Genomic DNA, 19,063 nt, shown 5'->3' on the forward strand with positions numbered 1-19,063 from the left:
GTGCTATTGTCAACTAAAGCTGGGGAATCTCCTACACTGAGCTAGCGGCGAGTGTGTGCATGTGTGCCCCGAGCTGTCTCTATTAGGGAGCGAGCTGCTCGGGTGCCCCCTTGTGGCTACCTTCCATATAAAATCTTTTATTTTTATAAATAAAAGATTATGGCTTTTTAACCTTAATTTGAAAAGGGGGGGGGGAGGAAATCAAGATTTTTTTTATCGTGAGAAAGCTGATTTTCACCTTCATTCGTACTTGGTCTGATGGAAATCATTGTCGCAACATGATTTAAGTTAGTGATTTTTCACAGTGGGTTAAGAGTTTTCAACCACCCTCTGTTTTTTGTTTAACATAGTTTTTCCACATTCTGGCAAGTTTTGCTTATATTTAAAAAGAAGATACTGATACTGCTTTGTAAGCTATTTCATAGTAGCATACTAGAAAGTGGCCAGTTGTAGCCATTTCTCCTAGCTCTTCATCAAAGCGTCAGGAGCGTGTGCATGAACATATAGACACAAACACACCAACACACAAATCCTGTAAAATAAATAGACTAAATGGAATAGCAAGAATAAAGTATTGAAATGCTACACCATTTTAAAAAAATGAAACATAACAAGCTTTTCTTCCCTTCAAATTTGATTCTCAGCATAGCCTTCTCTAATGATTCTTCCTTTCCCAGATGTGTGGAGCCACATCTCCCATCATTCACATTCTGCAAACCATAATGCTGGAGGTAGAGGTGATAGTCCCACGCGTGATACAAGATTGAAGAAAAATGATGCATTTGTAAATCACATGGCGTAAACCTGATTCAGATTTCCCCCCATGCATGTGTGTCAGACTTTCTCCCTACATATGCACATACATTACAGCATTAGCTTGCTGTCCCAGAAGATGGGTCATTCTAATACTCATACATCTATCCTGTTTAAGAGCAGTATTATACTAGACTTTTTTTTTAAGAAAAAGATCTCCTTATTTTATCGCAGATGACTTCCTTTCTGCAGACTAGGTCCACCAAGAAAAATGACATCAGAACAGCAGCAGCATCCAAAAAAAAAAGAAAAGAAAAGAAAAAAAGAAAAGGGGGTGTGTAAGAGATGGTTTTGTTCTGCTACACCAAAATCTGCAATTCAATATCTTCTGAAGTTAGGCTTAGAAAAACCCCAAAACAAGCTAAAGAAATTGGCAGAGGTGTACATGCTGCAGTTTTTAGAAGTCTGGAAATGTCATAGGACAAACACTCCAGGAGATATGGATGCTCTCCATATTGGCTCCTCTGGAGCTGTGAACAATGGCTACTTCGTGTAAGAAGAGCACTCTTGTACTGGGTCAGCTTCTTGACAACACTCACAGAAATGAGGTTTTGCATATTGTGTACATTAAGCAAAGCTCATGTTGCTGCTCAGGGGCTTATTAAACAGCCAGTTCAGGGAGTAAGAATTTAGGGAAATTCTAAATGTTCAATGCAGTCTATCTAAAACATTTTAATTGCCTCTCTTTTGTTCAAAAAGCTCCCAAGGCAACACTCATAAAGATACCAGGGCTGGCACCGGGTAGTACAAATGAAGTAATTAGGTTTTAATGCTTCACATCAACCTCCTCCTCCTTGGCATCTTTTAGATCTGTTGGGGCTACAGCTCTCACAATCCCAACTAGCACAGCCATGTTGGCTAGGGAATTCTAGGATTGTAGTCATATAACATCTAGAAGGCACTTGACTGGGAAACAATGGGATTTATTTCTGAATGGAGTTGCTTTTGCGGTCACCACTTTGTTAAATCATCAATTCAGATTTTCGATGGAATCCTAGAAAAAGCTTGGAAGAGACGAGGTTTGACAGTGAAAGGACATTAATGGAGCAGACAAAACTTTCTCGTGAAAGATAAAGTACACATAAATTCCAGCTTTAAAGGACCTTGCCTGTCAGACCTACTATAGTTTTGGCATATTATATTATTATTATTACTATTACTATTATTATTATTATTATTATTATTATTATTATTATTATTATTATTATTATTATTATTATTATTATTATTATATCATTATTTGAGCAGATTCACATGAGAAAAAAAATGGTCCTGTAAACATCAGGATCCTGGTCATTTCATGTGATTTAGACTCTTGAGCAGTTGAAATTATTTGGCACTCCAATGATAATTCTACCTTGTGCCCATAATTTTCAGACTTCTGATTTGGTGTCTTCAAAATGTTATGGTGCACTCATCATTCCTAGAGGCCCAGACTGAGAGGGCCAATCTCTGAGTGTATAATGCAGAGGATATTCCAGAGGGGTAAGTCCTGATATGTCTCAGCATACAGACATTCATCTCCCTCATTCCTTCACCATATTCCTCTCAGTGAAAGGAAATTTAAGCAGAATTCCGAGAGAAAGGAATGAAGCAATAAAATTGTTCCTTCCTTAAACCTAGCTTGCACAGTGAGGTTCCCCTTGATGAAAAGTCAAGAACTACTTTATATCTACTACTAGGAAGTGCCTACTTTTAGTAGGTGTAAGGTAGTAACTTCTTCCCCTGTATCCCCAAGAAGAGAATGGAGTGAGGCATGGTATCATTGACATTATCACCTATAATAGATGACAGAGGTGTTACTGAGGACACTCCACATGATGGTATCAAGTAGGACACCAATAACTATTTGGACAGTCCTGCCCTTCTTTTTACCTACTGCTCTTCCATTTTCATACATAGTGTTCTGCCTTCATAGTTTTGTATTGCTCAAAAAGGATGCTTGCTAGATTTGTATATGTTCTGACTCTACTGCTGCTATCTTCAGGGATTCTGGGCTCCCGCCTTCTCAGTGATGACCTTCCTCCTTTGGGACAGCTTATCCCTGCATATCTGGACCATCCCCTCCTACCTGTAAAAACATGGCTCTTCAGGAAGGCATTTGGAGATGAGTAAGATCATGCTACCCCCAATATGATGGCACATTGGATTATAATTGTACTAATTGCATTTTGCTCTTAATCTTATTCTTTTGATATGGAAAGCCACTCAGGAAATGCAGTGGCATACCATTTGTTACAATAAACATTATAAATAAATCTAGTTAAATGTTTAGAACTAAATTACTAGAGGATGTATACATTTAATAATGGCTTCAAAGAGATAATATCAGCTGCTGAGAGACAAAATACCAGAGTCACTTATGTTTCTCCTGAATCGCAGAAAAATTAACCTATTTTACTTGAATGTCTGTTCACCTGACTCTATAAAAATGTAAATTAAAACCTAAAATCTGGCAACTACACCATTACTTATTTGTTGCTCACCTTTGAATAAGGACATATAAGCAATTCACTGATTTTCTGCCATCCCAAAGCTTGTGGCACACCAAGGCTCTGAAAAGCTTTAAAAAAATGAGCCAAATTCAGATCTGACTTGTCTCATTTAAGTAGTATTGCCTGATCGCTTGGAAGGCATTTTGACTCATCACTGCTGATCAAAAAAAGTCTACCAAATATAAGCTGCAAACATTCAGATGATCCTGAAAGGGCAGCCAAGGGGTTATGTGTAACCCCTTGGTCATCAGGAGTTTAGTAACTGAAATCTGGTAGACTTAGTTACTCAAAATTTTCTACTGTTCCTATTTATGCAAGCCAAAAGTAAAGGGCCAGGCTAACACACACTCTTTCTATTGTAGTTGAAATGTTGCTTTCAAAAACTGAAGAAAAAACATTTTAATGAAGATTTTTCATTTGTCTAATAGTCTTCCATCAAAATGAGTACAATCCACCAAAGTTTTGCTTAATCTGAGCAATTTTCAGATGTGTGGACTTCAACTTCCAGAATTTTCCAGGCAGTGTGCTGACTTGGGAATCCTGGGAGATGAAATCCACACATGTGAAGCTGAGAAACACTGATCCACAGAATGCTCTCAGTTTCTCCTTTGACACTGGCAGCCACTTTAGCCCCCACCTCAAGTCCAGTTCCTGTGCTCTTTTCTTGATACAAAGCTGTGCCTCAACTTACTTCCTTACTCTGTCAGTAGCTTTAGTTCAGCGGTTCTCAACCTGTGGGTCGGGACCCTGTTGGGGGTCGAATGACGATTTGCCAGGGGTCGCCTAAGACCATCGGAAATATGGGAAGTATACTTGGAAGTCGAAGAATCGCGCTCCAATGGTTGACTCCACAAGCCAGCTGCAGGCTCTTCAAATCACTAGCCGAATTCAGCTTCAGGCGCGATGAATTAAAAAAGAGAGAAATCTTTGCTCTGATGTCTCCCTCTCAAGCCAGCTGCAATCACTCCCAATCGCTAGCCTAATCTGGCTTCAGGTGCGATAAACTTAATAGGGGAGGAGTCTCCGCTTTAATGCCTCCGTCCTCAAGGCAGTCGCAAGCAGTTCAGATCGCTAGCCAATACGGCTTCAGGTGCGATAAATTCAAAACGAAAATAATTTTATGGTTGGGGTTGCCACATCGTGGGGAATTGTATTAAAGGGGTCGCCACATCGTGGGGAATTGTATTAAAGGGGTCACAGCACTATAAAGGTTGAGAACCACTGCTTTAGTTCCTGAATTATATCAGAGCTCTGCTGCAAATGGTTGCCCTGACTGGCTAAGGTCTCTTTAGCTACTGTCTTGAAAACAAGGAAGTACAATAGTTTATGTATGAAAGCTGTAATTTCCTAGACCTAAAGCCCCTTAATGTATATTAATTCCAAAGGGGCTTGCTCCAAGTCTCCTTGGAAATCAGAGTGGTTAATTGGCCAGTCTATCATAGGCAGGGATTTCCTCGTCATTCTGGGTGCTTTTAAGCACAACAATCCATCATTTATAAGGACTAAAATTGAATCTCTTTCATCATTTAATGGGATTGCCTTTTTGGCAAAAATTCCATTTTCATGAAATGGAGGAAAGACCCAAACAACTTTGCTTGGCTCCTTTGATGGAATTCTAGACTCTTAACCTTTTATAGTTCTACTGTAAGATAATTTTTTTTGAAAGTCTATGGGACCTCTCTCTCTCTGGCTTTCTGGACTGGGCAAAGATCCATTGAGTTCAGCCACTAGGCTGTTCCATTGACTGCATAGTATTCATTAAAAAAGTACAGTATGTGCCATAACATTTTGCTTCCTGACTATGTTGTACACACTTTCTTTCCTTCCCTTTTTTAGAACAAAAGTTACAAATATTCTCAGCATCCTTAGAGGTAAAAATATAAAAATATATAAGCAGAAGCTAATATTCAATGAGGTGCCTTGAGAGTGAACTTTAGCCACTGATTCCTGATTACAAAGAAAATAGGCAGCATTAACCCTTAAATCTAATTTATTTGGTTGGGTGTAATGTATTTTATGGAAACGAATACAGGTAGTCCTCAACTTCTAATAGTTTATTTAGTGACCGTTCAAATTTACAAAGCCTCTGAAAAAAATAACAAAACTGTTTTTCACACACATGACCACTGCAGCATCCACATAATAATATAACCAAAATTCAAACACTTGGCAACTGACTCATATTTATGATGGTTACAGTGTCCCAGGGTCATGTGATCCCTTCTGACAAGCAAAGTCAAAGGGAAACCAGATTTATTTAACAACTATGTTATTCATTTAACAACTGAAGTGATTCACTTAACAAATGTGGCAGGAAAGTAATACGAGGCAAACTCACTTTTTTTAACAAATTAGCAACAATATTTTGGGCTCAATTGTGGTCATAAATCAAGGATTGCCTGTATTGTAGTTGATAAATTATACTTTCATACTTTATATGATATAAAAATATTAACCAAATTATGTGGAATATTCAACTAACTTTAATAAAGCATGGCATAGCATGGTATTTGCAACAAGTACAGTGGTACTTTGGTACTCAACTGCTTTGAAATCCATCAAATTTGGTACTCAATGCATTTTGATGCAAAAATTTTGTTCCGGTACTCATTGTTTGTTTAGTACTCAATGCACAAGCTAGAACTTGCCTATGTTGGCTGCCTTGTGACTCACTATATTAATCCTTATGGGAAAATTTTGTTTGGTACTCATTGTTTTTGGTATTGTGCCTTCTGGAACCAATTAATGATGATCCTGGAGGTACCACTGTATTAGAGAATTCAATCAGTTATACAAGTTTCCCCCTTTTAAATCTTCCCTTTCCAAGGCTAAAACCTATTGCAATTTGGGATGAAGTTGGATCAGTAGATATTACTTCCCACCCCCCTTTTTTTTTAAATAGGGGAAGGAAACAACTTCTGAGATGATAGTGTGGTATTTCTGTTTATTATTATTTTATTTACTTGCTAATTGTAAAAAAAAAATCTGAATGATGCTGATGTGACAGATGTTTCAATCTGATTTACAGTTGTGTGTCGGAGATTGTTTTGGACATATTAGTGAATGATTCATATTCAGAACTGGAAGGCAAATTCCTGTCTCTGTTGGTTCTGCTGTTCCATCTTATCTCCAGGCAATTTAACATATAGGTGAAATCACTTGGAGAGTTTGCAAGCCCTTCATATAGTAATGACAAACCCAGTCATTTTCCTCTTTCCCACTGAAATCCAATAAAGTTGTTCCAATATCTAAACTGATACCTGGTGTTTAAAATAGCTCAAAAGAGAGTAAACACATTAAAGCTTAATCCAGACAAGAGAGATGTTCTTGGATACTTGATAGGCAGTGATATTTCTGTGGAGGACAAAGGTTGAAACTGCTACATGGGTATATTTCACAAACAGCTGATTTGATGCCAATGGAACTGGGTCTATCTTTTAGCTAATTTCTTTTTTTCTGCTAATGGTTACCTTCCCAACCTCAACCTCATCTGATTGGTTTTTTTTTCCCTTTTAGAATTTATTTTGGAATTTACAAAATATAGTATGAAATGGATCATCTAAACTTTTCAAGTCTATATGTGCCTCTCTTACAGGTTTTTCCCCCCCAAACTACAGTCTTTCTTTTTCAGACATAGTTGAATTGTGTTACTTGGAGGGAGGGAGCTTTATCCCTTATTTCTTTGTTTAAAATATGTTGGAATGGGACAAGGAAGATATTCAGAAGCAATGGTCCAATCATTATTTTATAAAGGACGTGTCTTTTCAGCAGATCTATCAATTTAAAATACAAAGCCTACTCCAGAAATGGTGCTTAAAGACCTCTTTCTCATCAGACTTCCATGCAACTGATTTTTAAAAAAATATTATTTTATTTAAATAGAAGTTAAATGGGAATCTGACATGTTGCAAAGCAAAGGGGCAAGTCCCAGCCTCATTTTATTTCCAAGAATGGAATTTTTTAGAAAATAAAAGTGATAGGTAACTGCCACCTATTCAGAAAAAAAGATGGTGCTAAATTGTAGTGATAAACATTCTGTAGAACTAGGGATGATGGTGAAAAATATAATCTTCTGTTTTGTGACTGATGTGATCCATCATGGCAACTAGTATGTGAAGTGTACCCATGACAGACCTTTGAAAAAAAAACTGCTCACAAAATGCTCTCAGAATTCCAAGTTAGCTTTTCTCCAACCTGTTAAAAGTTTTCTGCTTCCACTCAGAATGATACTTACGAGCATGCCCAGTGGGGTGCTGATAACAGTCCCTTGTACCCAGTTGGAGAGTAGAGTGGATAACTGAAGCTTCCCAACAAAATACGTTCTGGTTATCATAAAGAAAATCTTTGTACAATAGTGAATGTGAAATGCTTTGCATCCTGGTCATTACCGTAATGGCTTTATGTTGCAGTTACATTGTGCTAATCTTTGGCTGTTCTAACAGGATGCCTACACTATGCTTTCTTCAAGCCAGCTAATTCTTCTGTCAAAAAAGAATTGAGATCTCTATAAGCCTGAACAAAGAGCTGATTCACATCATGTTCTCAATTCCTGATCTAGTCACCTGAGCTGATGTAGGTTTCATCTGCAACCAGGACAGGGTTTATCATCTGCTAGGTGGTGGAATTCAATACTCTGGTGTGGAATTTAGTAGTCGGTGATCTTGCCAGAAACTTGCTTTTTATAATATGGCATTGTTAATAGAATTATAGTCTCATCTCTACCTATCTGTGTATCTATCATACCTCCCTACCTAACCTCCCTCCCTCCATCATCTCCCATCTTTTGAACAGGAGTTGGCATGCATCGTGTTCTTTCCTTTTCTCTTGTTATTCCCCACAACAGCAACCCTGTGAGGTAGGTTGGGCTGGGAGAAAGTGATGGGCCCAAAGTCATCCAGCGAGCTCTATGGGCTAAATATGGATTAAAAACAAGGAGGCCCTCTTAATATGTATACAGGGTTCTCAAGTTAAGTTGGAAACTGTTCATTAGTGGGGTGTGTGTGTGTGTGTGTGTATATATATATATATATATATATATATATAGTAGCTAATATCTGCATCTATAGTCGCTTTGGGTGTGTTTTGCTGGAAAAATGTAACAGACAGATAAATTGTCTGCAAATTAGCATGAGCACATAGAGGTGCCTGCCATGCACCTGCAGATATATTTTATTCATCTTACCTACTGAGTGCACATTAAACTAAGTCATCCTATTCAACGAATGGGACAGTGCTCTTTACTCTCTTAGTCCTGTCCCACAAGACTTTAGTCCTTCCCCGTAAAACTTCCTGTGTCTTTCAAACTAGGAACAGCCACTCTCCCTGGTTAGCAGAATTTAGAATGTGAACCCATATTTGAAATTATACTTCTGCTAATAGAAAATGGCAGTCTGGGTTCACATAACAAGTTCAATCTTGGGTAAACCTTAAGGGCCATATGGAATGGGATGAGTATGCATGATCACAGCTCCAACCACCCAATTAATTATGGAAGGTGGCCTAGCCTTTGTGTGAATGTAATGAGATACACTCCAATTGATGAGATACACTCTCGCACTTCAGTTTTGTCCAATGTGAATCAATTCTCCGTTAATATAGAAAATATACCCAGACCACATACCTTTTGTTTGGATAGTGGAAATTCTAAAGTGTTGGTTCATACCTAGCTTTCCCCCGCCTGTTCTGTCTTCCACAGATAGCACTCCCTAAGTCATATTCTCCAAGACTTCCTAAGAAACAGAGAAAGTACTGGAAGGAACAGATGACAGAGTGGATACACAGTTACCTGGTGCCCCAATATGCCTTTTCTGGACTGGTTCCTCTACCACTCAGTTGCCATGTGGCTGCTCCTCCAGAGTTTTGTTCTGATGGCCTTTTGTTTCCACTCAGCCACCACTTTTCCCAAGGGGTGTTATCCCTCCACTGAAGATGGCTTCAAAACTTTCCGCTGCAGTAAAGCTCAACTTACAGTTATCCCAAAAGATATACCCAATGATACCAACAAGTTATACTTGGATTATAATCAGATTTCTTTCCTGCCCAATGACGCCTTCCAACATTTGCCACTTCTAGTAGAACTAGACTTGTCCCACAATGTCATAAGTCGCATGGAAGTTGGAGTCTTTAGGAGCTTGTCAGAGAACCTGCATTCACTGGACTTGTCTTCTAACAAGCTAGTGTCAATCAATAAAGATGTCTTCAGTGCACTAAAAGCCAAAGCCAACTTATCCAACAATCCTTGGCTCTGTGACTGCACACTCCAACAGCTGGTTGAAAGAGTAGAGCTGGTTGCTGGTACCTCTGATGGGATTGTGTGTGATGCCTCTGCACGGAAAGAGCACATTGGCAAGCCTTTTCTGCAGTTGATTGGAGACATAGATTTCTGCAACATCTATAAAAAGACCACAGACATCGCCATGTTGGTCACCATGTTCGGCTGGTTCGCCATGGTGATCTCATATTTAATCTACTATGTCCGGCAGAATCAAGAGGATGCCCGACGACACTTAGAGTATCTCAAATCCTTGCCCAGCAAGCAGAAGAAGTCAGAAGAGTCATCTACAATTAGCACTGTAGTGTGACCAAAATTAATAATCCTTTCACCCTCACAAATCCCCAGGAAACTATTGTCCATTGGAGTAGATAGGTTTTACATCTACTTTGGGTGGATCATGTCTGCTAGATGCTTGAATGCACAATGGCTGAAGAGACTGTTATTAAACAAAGAATGAAAATTTTAAAAGACTTAAGGAGGTAAGGCCTTGCTTATATAAAAGGCCTCACTTACTTTCATTCCTGAGCAATGAAAAAACACAAGTAATCATAAATCATAGCCATGGTTGAATTCACTGGCACAATTCAATGTATGGAATAGTGCCATGTTATGTATCAGTTATTTCTCAGTGCTGCAGTGGAGGCACCGTCACACCCAGACTTTGCAAAACCTCCCAGCTCTCAACCTCTTGTACTATTCCATGGAGGAAGTTCCCACCATATAATGTTCTAGAGATTCCAAGAATCGGGAGTGAGATGATTCTGTTTTCTCTTGTTGTCACAAGGATTTTGCTGCAGCCCTAACTTACTGGAGTCAAAAGCAAACTTCCCCAACCTGGTTCCCACTAATTGTGTTGGGCTTTTAGGAGTTGCCCTACACAGTGGTAGTATTCTAAGTCTTGGGAAGGCACAATAATAATAATAGTAATAGTAATAATTAAATACTAGAAGACATGCCAGCCTATTATTCATGTGCAAATAATTCCAAATTCAAATACTGATCCTTTGAACACACAGTTGATAACCATTGTTGAGTTTCCTCTCCAATGCTTCATATCAATATGTTTTTTAAAAAATTAAATAAATATTTTTCTTATTTGCAGGAATCTATTAGTATATTAAGTATAGAGGGAGGGACAGAAAGAAGGGTCAAAGAATATTTTAAGCCATTCTTGCCAATTTTACTGCTTTTGTAAGATTCTTTATGGGGCCTATTTAGAAATGGAAAATCTCAATTGAAGTGATGCAGCAAAAATTCAGAAAACAACACAAAGAAAACATTCATAATCACCTTGATTCAGAGAACAACAGGAACAGCAGAAGCTGTAGACAAGATATCTGCTTCTGCAAACAGTTCAGCTATCTTTGAAGTTACATTCACAGCTACTTTGTGTGTAGGGGAAGAGGCAGCATGTGATTTCACCTGCTTCAAAACTTCTTTGCCCAGTACATGGCTTGGTGAAATCTTGTCCTAGGTAAGAACCTTGTCTGCAGGTCTGTGTTCTAAGAAAATGAAAGCTGCCATGCTGTGACTTCACTTAATCAAGGTGTGATTATTCTTTTCACTCATTTTCTTTCTCGTTACAAAATGGTTGCATCATGACACTAGTGATAGAGGACTTCAAAAAGCCTAACAGTTGAGAGCTTGGTTCATTCTGATGAAATAACTTAGAAAATAATAACTATTACACAGAAATCATCAACCAATAGCCAACATTATTTAGCTGGGCACCTATAAGCAACATATGTCACATGACCAAGAAATGTATAGCAGTTGTCATTTTTTTTTCTTCTCAAGGGGAACACTGCACATTTTCTTTGGCTAAATTTTCTGGACTTAAAAAATGTGGAAATTCAAACACAAGTCAGTAGTTTTTAAAATGGGTCAATTTTTAAATATAATCTGTAGCAATAGCTGGATATCCATTTTGCTGGAATGCTTCACTTCTGCTCATGAATATGGACTTACGGATCACTAATATAAATATTTGGATAAGTAGTCAAACATGAAATGGAGGATACATCTACAATATATGTAAGGTATAGAATAGAATAATGAGGATTATGTTCTTCAATACCTTTTTTTAAAAACAAAACATTCTAGAATCAAATACGAGAATAATTTAATTGGATTCCAAAAGAGCATTGCTTTCTTTCCATTTGTCAGAACCAAAAATACGAATCTGTGAAATGGAAGAAAGGGGTGGGGGAGGGAGAGCCATTCACATCTTGCATTTTGTTATTTCTTCCCTCCTAGAAATGGGTCTGCTTGTGTGAATAAGAATCCAACACTTGAGCAATGATAAAAAAAAAGTTTTTATAACAGCTTTCCTCAAGCCAGCATTTTCCAGATGTGTCAGATACAACCCCCAGCAGTCTCAATATGTAGCAGGATTGGGGATATTAAGAAATGCAGTTTTACATACTTGGTGCCTGTCAGGATTGTGGCTCATACTGGAACTCTAATACAATTCATCCTCTGCATTGTTAAAATAGGGCCACTAGCAGTATGGCTGGTCCTTGATGCCTATCTATTCTTCCTACCTATCTTCATGAATGTAAGCCAGATGTTCTCACGTCTCAACTGTGATACCCTCCATATCTCCAGGTATCTGAAATGTGACGGGAATTGACATGGTTGAGATCCCCGCGTTGTGCTACTCACATAAGTAGGTTTTTTTTAAGGGAAACAAAATTATCCAGACATAAAACTTGCAATGGCTCCAACTAAGACATAATGTTAGTAGAAAATGTAAACAAATCTGATGTCTCCTGCTACCCAACTTTGCACCACCTTCATATATATATACCAATGTGCCATTTTCAAGGGTTGCTTTGTCAAGATTTCCCTAAATATTGGAAGAAGCAAATGTGGAGAACTTTAGGGAAGTGTGCTTGGAGACTATTTTTACTTAATCTGGATATTGAGGTTCTTAATATTGGAGATGGAGCTGTAGGCAATGAAACCATCTGTGTGGCATATCATTCAAAACTGCCATTATGACCTGGAGGTCCACCTGTATTCCTCATGTGCCTACCTGGTTTGTACTTGAGGGAATTCTGCCCTGCCAGGTTACTAGACCATCTTACACTCTGCTGTGGCCCATGTGGGTAAGAGGTAGAGATTGCATCGACCTGCCATTCTCTCAAGTGCCCTTTATTGAGAGGTTGCCTCCTCAAGAGCTTTATGGTCTGGTTTTTCAGGGCAGAGCTTTTTGTGGGTGGACGAGGTTTTTTTTTGCAAGTCCTACCTACTTTGTAACAAAATTCTTCCCTTGATTTTCAAGAGGTTCCGTCTTCTGTTTCCTTACCAATAAAAGCCAAAACGCCTTCATTGGAAGAAAGAGATTGTGTTGCTGTTGTGTACCATCAAACAGAAGGGGCGCTGGTCACCAAACGTTTGTGTGAGGATCCAGATGAGAGCTGACCTGCTACTGTGACCAAGTACTGAGGAAACACAGGATGAGAAGAATGTACACGCTCTCTTTCTCCGTTGATAAGCAGCCTTATGCCTTGAGCTTTTCAAACTTAGTACCTCTTCTCTACATTCCCAGTATGCGGTTGGACTCCTCTAATGGGATGCTGGTAGTTTACAAAGAGCTGCGCACAAAGAAAATCTTGAGAAATCAGAATGCTCACTGAAAACCTTTACACATGCACAAAAGGGAGAAAACAAAGAAGTTATGTAATAATCAAAGTATTTCCTGTTTTCCCTTCCCCAACAATGTTATTTATTTAATTTTCTTTTCCCATGAAAAAAGATAAATAAACAATAATTAAGCAGGATGTATTGGATGGTGCCATGATGTTCTTGTGTCTCTGGAAAGAGGTCCTTGTTTTCACACAGCTGAACTAATGGGATGGACCAAGATATGTGGGTTCCTGCAGTGGGCAAAATAGATCGTTAGATGATAGATGGATAGATATAGATTTTGTAGTGCACTTAGATATAACCACATACCAAATAAAAATACTACTAAATATTAATATAAATGTCTCCTGTTTTTGCTACAAAATTAACTCAGTTTTGAATCTGAGAATCTAACATGCTGTTGGAAAGGTATGGATCTTCTGATTGCTTCCAAAAAAATTCTGCAAACATACTAATTTGATAAATAGAAAAATCAACTTACTTTTGCATTGGCATTAAGTTCATATGAATGGTTCAAACTAGCAGTCCCCCAAAAATCAGCTTAGAAAATTGGCTAAAGTACATGGTGGATGAGGCAGGTGAGAGGAAAGAGATCTTGATCTTTGTTTCCACTAAACAACTGGTAGACAGGAAAAGATTCATTTTTTTAAAAAGTGCTGAGTAATGAAAGAAAAATGGTGTAAAGTTGCACACTTTCCACAACAAAAATGAAAAAAAACCACTCTATAACATAGATGACAGCAACATCTGAAGCTTAAAATATATAGCCTTCTTGGCACTTCCTATTTTTCCTATGGTTACACGTTATATGCCTTGTACTGTACTCAGTTACTACATATATCATATTTTTATGTGTATGTGAAATAAGCATTTTGGAAAACTACTGCCTTTGCTAATATCCCACACAAGTCTAGAGCTTGACAGAGGCTCAGATTCTACTTGATATTACCCTAATACCATCGGACAAGAACATTTCTTTGTTACAAAAAACAAAGATCTTCAACAGCCTCTTTCTGGAGTTGCTGCCTTAAGATTGGGATAGGACATGCCTGCTAATTCAGTTTCTTTCTGGAGATGTTCAGGACTCATTCATGGAGCTTGTTTCCTTGTTCTCCTTCTGAGAAGTGCAGGAGATGGATGGTTTCAGTTAACTAGTTGTAACTGAATAATTTTGGCCCTGACCCCCTCATAATCACAACTCCTGGGGCTTTATAACTGTCTTGCGCAGGAATGAGAATAAGGGTAAAATAATCCCTAAGACATGCTTTGTGTTTAGCTGGGCCTTAGCAAAAATGCACGACTAATTAGGTCCTCAATTTTAGAAGTAATCAAGCAAGAGTAACTACTTTACTGAGCCCTTTCTGGATTAAAGTACACTGTAGCTGAATTTCAACACTTGGTGGGGCAGCAAAGATACTGTTCTTCTGAATTACTAAATGCCTCCCCGGCTTCCTTTTTATAGTGTTCAAGGTTTAGAAACAAGATATTACTACCCTACTTTCAGTCAAGAATGTGTAATACTATCTTATCCTTGAATGAATAAAAGAAGCCTTTGGGGATTTGTGAATTGGAGAACAAGGTCATATCAGAGCCTTTGTGATAAGGTTACCATCTTCTTCCTCATTTCTTGGGCATGAGCCTGCAGAATTCCCAGTGAACACAGTGCAAGTCATGCTGCCTTGAAAATCTGGGAACTAATTTCAATTTCAATTTGGAGAGCAACAGACTCGGGAAAGCAATATTATGTCTTGGCTGTCAGATTATTGTATTGCTATCAATGCAATAAATGGGACAAATGTATAAGGATCTAAAAACAAATCTTTATTTTAATTATTACTTTGGCAGGAGCTGGTTGCACAATCCAGCTTTGTTTCTTAGGGGTTTGAAAAATAATTATTTTCCAGAACAAACTGAGGTGGAAAGGAATGGAATTTGTATTCTATATTTTTGAGATAACGAAGGTGTGTCTTCCAGGATTAGTTTGTATTCAAAAACCCACTGTAGCTATAGCAGTGGGAGATCTTTGCGCTGCCTTTCTCTAAATCTTCTTGGAATGTTATTCAAATATCTTCAGGATCATGTGAAGACAAGCGTCCCCTGGATCAAGAGGCTGGAACTAAATTGATATTTTGAAAGATGAAGGAGACCTACCTGATTGTTTTTTAATTGATTGTGTGCTTTGTTTTCTCCATGATGATCTGTCACTAAGCTCATGTCTTATGAGGTGAGCTTAGCCATCTGCCTTCTGCTGGTCATCCTGTTCTCTTTCCCTCCATTTTTTCTAACATTAAAGCCTTTTCCAGACAGCATATTGTGCCTGAAGTAGGATCATTTGATTATTTGTGTCAAGAGTTTATGAGTTGACCCAACAGACAACTCTGAGTTGATCTGTTTGATAATCTATTTGCTTGTTTTCTTGGATCTCCATGGTATTCTCAAGAGTCATCTCCAACACCAAGTTCAAAAACATTAGTATTCTTTCTATCTGCTTATTATACTGTATATTTTTTTTAAAAAAAAGAAAAACCTCAGCCTTTCTTTGAAGAATGAGTGACTAATACAGGAGGGGAAACATCAGTTGGCACTCTATAAGAATTGGGCTGTTGCAATAGGAGAAATTTGTGCACCAAATTGTTACACAACAATCTTTCATTTGAACCGTGCAGACTCGGAGCAAGTTCAACTGTATTTTAAACCACTATTTTAAGGGTTATTTAAGGTCAACTGGGGCCACAGGTATCTATCTATCAGTCTGCTTTGAAAAATATTAGGTTTAACTCCTTGGCTGGGGAATATGCTTATCACTGGAAATAGCTATTACAATAATTTCCTCATAAATGAAGGATAATTGGGTAACTGAAGTCAAGAAACAATTACTTCAGCTTTTTTTTTTTTTTTGGTCAAGAATATAAACTTTTATTAGGAAAGATGCAATTTCGGAACTGCCATGAATGTAAATGTATTTTACATACAGACATTTGATGAATTAATTGCCAGTACTTTTTAAAGGCTACAATTCTTAAGATAGAAATTACGATCCCTGCTTTTATAAGGAGTAACTATAGAAATAAAATTGGATTCTCTGTACATACATTCTTAGGAAAGAACAGTGGTCCCCAAATTACACTGCCTGGGATTTTCTTCTATCAGACAGGCTTATATTGAGTGTTTTGACATTAAATAGCCCTCTCCAGCTTTGTCCCTTCAAGATACTGGCTGCAGGTAAAAGGATTTTAGCTCAAATATTTGGAGGCAACTAGGATGGGTCGTCTCAAGCTAGATTCCTAGACAACTATTGATCTTGTAATTAATGAGTCTATACTGCTAAAGAATCCTGAAACAGTAAGTGTACAAGAATATAAAACCAAAAAAATGGAGGGACACACAAAATAGCCCTTAAAAATACAGATATTAGAGCTAATAGCTGATGGAAAACCAACATAAGAGATTGGGTTGTACATATACCATACATAAAATGAATCAGCATTGGAGTCTGGCTTATCACCAAGGGTGATATGATGAGCCAAATGTATAACATACTATGTGGTTCTCACAATGCACAAAACGAATAATTATGGTTTAGGGTTATATTTAAGCAGACCACTAAATTGTATAGATCTTGGTTTCAGCATATTTTTGTATTATAAATGAATACTGGGATATATTTATATCCTATTTTATAATTATTCTATAATGACTCTTGCAGGATTCTGTAATACATTGATTGTAGTATATTCCATATACTGGCTGTAATTGTGGCTGATTTAGAAGATCTGTTTCACAATATACTGACAGCATATACCTTCAGAAAAATGGTCCTCCCCAGAAACAAGCAGCAATGCTTTGAAGAGAGGTTCTATTTAATACAATAAAAGTTCAATGAAGGGTGTTTTTTTTTTAAATTAGAAAATCATAACAACACTGCATTTGACAAATGGCTCCCCAGTAGAGGACCAATCATAACAATTCCTGCCTCGGATCATGCTATATCTCAACATTGTCCAACTTTCAGGTATTTGCACTTCAACTTCCAGAATCCCCCAATCACTATGGCCAATTCTGAGTGTCTGTCCACACATCTGGAGAGCATTCAGACAGAAGAAGTCACCTCTTCATGACATTCTCTTGACAATATCAGCCATTTCATCAAGGTTCTCTAAGGATAGAGTACTGACCCTGATGGCTGTCACTATAAAACAAGTATGCAACTTTCGTTAATACACGAGTTTGCTGATTTTCTTCCTTCCATCTCATTCCTGTTATCTTTTTGTGTCATTGTTTAGACTTCAACCCTGGGGACAGGAACTGCCTTACTTTTCTTATCTGTAGTTTAGCTGGTTATAGGAGCCTTTTTAGCTGAAGAATAAAGTGTCAACTTTATTATGATATAAAATATTTATAGCCCATCCAAAACCCAGTGGATTTTGTAAGGGGTGAAAATGCCTAAAGAAATAATGCACAATAATCAATTATAAACATGCACTCCACATTAATTAGATGCTGTAGGATTCTCAAAAATAATGAATCCTGGGGTTTGACAAGTGTGACTAGTAACCCAGGAAGCCAATTTTGAGAGTTGCAAAACAAGCAGTGTTTCATCATGGACAGGAAAGCCTGCTTTTAATTACACGATTCCTTCCTGTAGGAGGGGTGACCCAGTCAAATCATCACTGCAGACTTCAATCTTTGCACAATTTCTTTGACAATTTGGAAAAGCCTTTTGCAAAGTTGGCTGGGGTTATTGAAGCTACATTGAACAAAAATAGAAAACAATAAAAGGTAAAGGTAAAGGTTCCCCTTGCACATACGTGCTAGTCGCTCCCGACTCTAGGGGGCGGTGCTCATCTCAGTTTCAAAGCCGAAGAGCCAGCGCTGTCCAAAGATGTCTCCGTGGTCATGTGGCCAGCATGAATAAACTCAAGAGGCTCACGGAATGCTGTTACCTTCCCACCAAAGGTGGTCCCTATTTTTTCTACTTGCATTTTTACGTGCTTTTGAAACTGCTAGGTTGGCAGAAGGTGGGACAAGTAATGGGAGCTCACCCCATTACATGGCAGCACTAGGGATTCGAACTGCTGAGCTGCGGACCTTTCGATCGACAAGCTCAACATCCTAGCCCCTGAGCCACCGCGTCCCAGAGTACCAAAGGGGTTGTTTTCATACTGAGGCAGAGGGATTCCTCCCCCCTCCACATTTTCAGGAGTTCATAAAGGAGAGATCGAAAGGGCTGGATTCTTGTCTGGGATTGTGCTCATTCCTTTGTTTAGCTCTCTAGAGCTACACACATATTTATTTTATTTCATTTTTATTTATTTTCTTCGTCATAATTATATGGTTGCCTACCTCAGAAAATGTGACTTTGGGTGATGTATAATAAAAAAATCTATAAAATAATACTATGAAAAAGGACCACCATTTGATATATTAAGGCTACCCAGAAATGGAAAACATTGTACTATATAACAGGGCTCCTAAGTTGCTGCAGTAAAAAAAAAAAAAGGCAGGGTATATAAGAAGAGAATTCTTTGTCATTTCCACCTTGCAGATCTGGATTATTTATTTATTTTTATTTATTTATTTATTTATCATATTTATATACCGCCCTATCTCCCTAGGGACTCAGGGCGGTTCACAGGCAAATAAAAATACATATAAATACAGGATAAAATAGCAATTAAAAAACTTATTCTACATAGCCCGATTATATTAAAAAACCATATCCATAATAAAACCCATTAAAACCAATATAAAACCAATATAAAATTTAAAATCTACTCCAGTCCTGCACAAATAAATAGATGTGTTTTAAGCTCGCGGCGGAAGGTTCGGA

General features: G+C 37.9%; 2 protein-coding genes across 4 annotated transcripts in view; both read left to right on the forward strand.

The window, feature by feature from the left end:
* The window catches only part of LRRC3C (leucine rich repeat containing 3C), a 130,399-nt gene extending 116,866 nt beyond the window's left edge, over nucleotides 1-13,533 (forward strand). For all 3 annotated transcript variants that reach the window (XM_058180775.1, XM_058180777.1, XM_058180778.1), the window contains one exon: nucleotides 9,004-13,533. In XM_058180775.1, coding sequence (XP_058036758.1) covers nucleotides 9,107-9,889 — 783 coding nt within the window. In that variant the 5' untranslated portion in view covers nucleotides 9,004-9,106 and the 3' untranslated portion in view covers nucleotides 9,890-13,533. The remainder of the gene's footprint in view (nucleotides 1-9,003) is intronic.
* Nucleotides 1-19,063, forward strand: part of GSDMD (gasdermin D) — a 53,539-nt gene that overhangs the window by 1,280 nt on the left and 33,196 nt on the right. The window contains exons 2-3 of the mRNA XM_058180780.1: nucleotides 2,191-2,298; nucleotides 2,801-2,924. Of these exons, the coding sequence (XP_058036763.1) occupies nucleotides 2,921-2,924 (4 nt within the window). The 5' untranslated portion in view covers nucleotides 2,191-2,298; nucleotides 2,801-2,920. The remainder of the gene's footprint in view (nucleotides 1-2,190; nucleotides 2,299-2,800; nucleotides 2,925-19,063) is intronic.

This window comes from Ahaetulla prasina, chromosome 4 (assembly GCF_028640845.1).
Source record: "Ahaetulla prasina isolate Xishuangbanna chromosome 4, ASM2864084v1, whole genome shotgun sequence".
NCBI classification, from domain to species: Eukaryota; Metazoa; Chordata; class Lepidosauria; order Squamata; family Colubridae; genus Ahaetulla; species Ahaetulla prasina.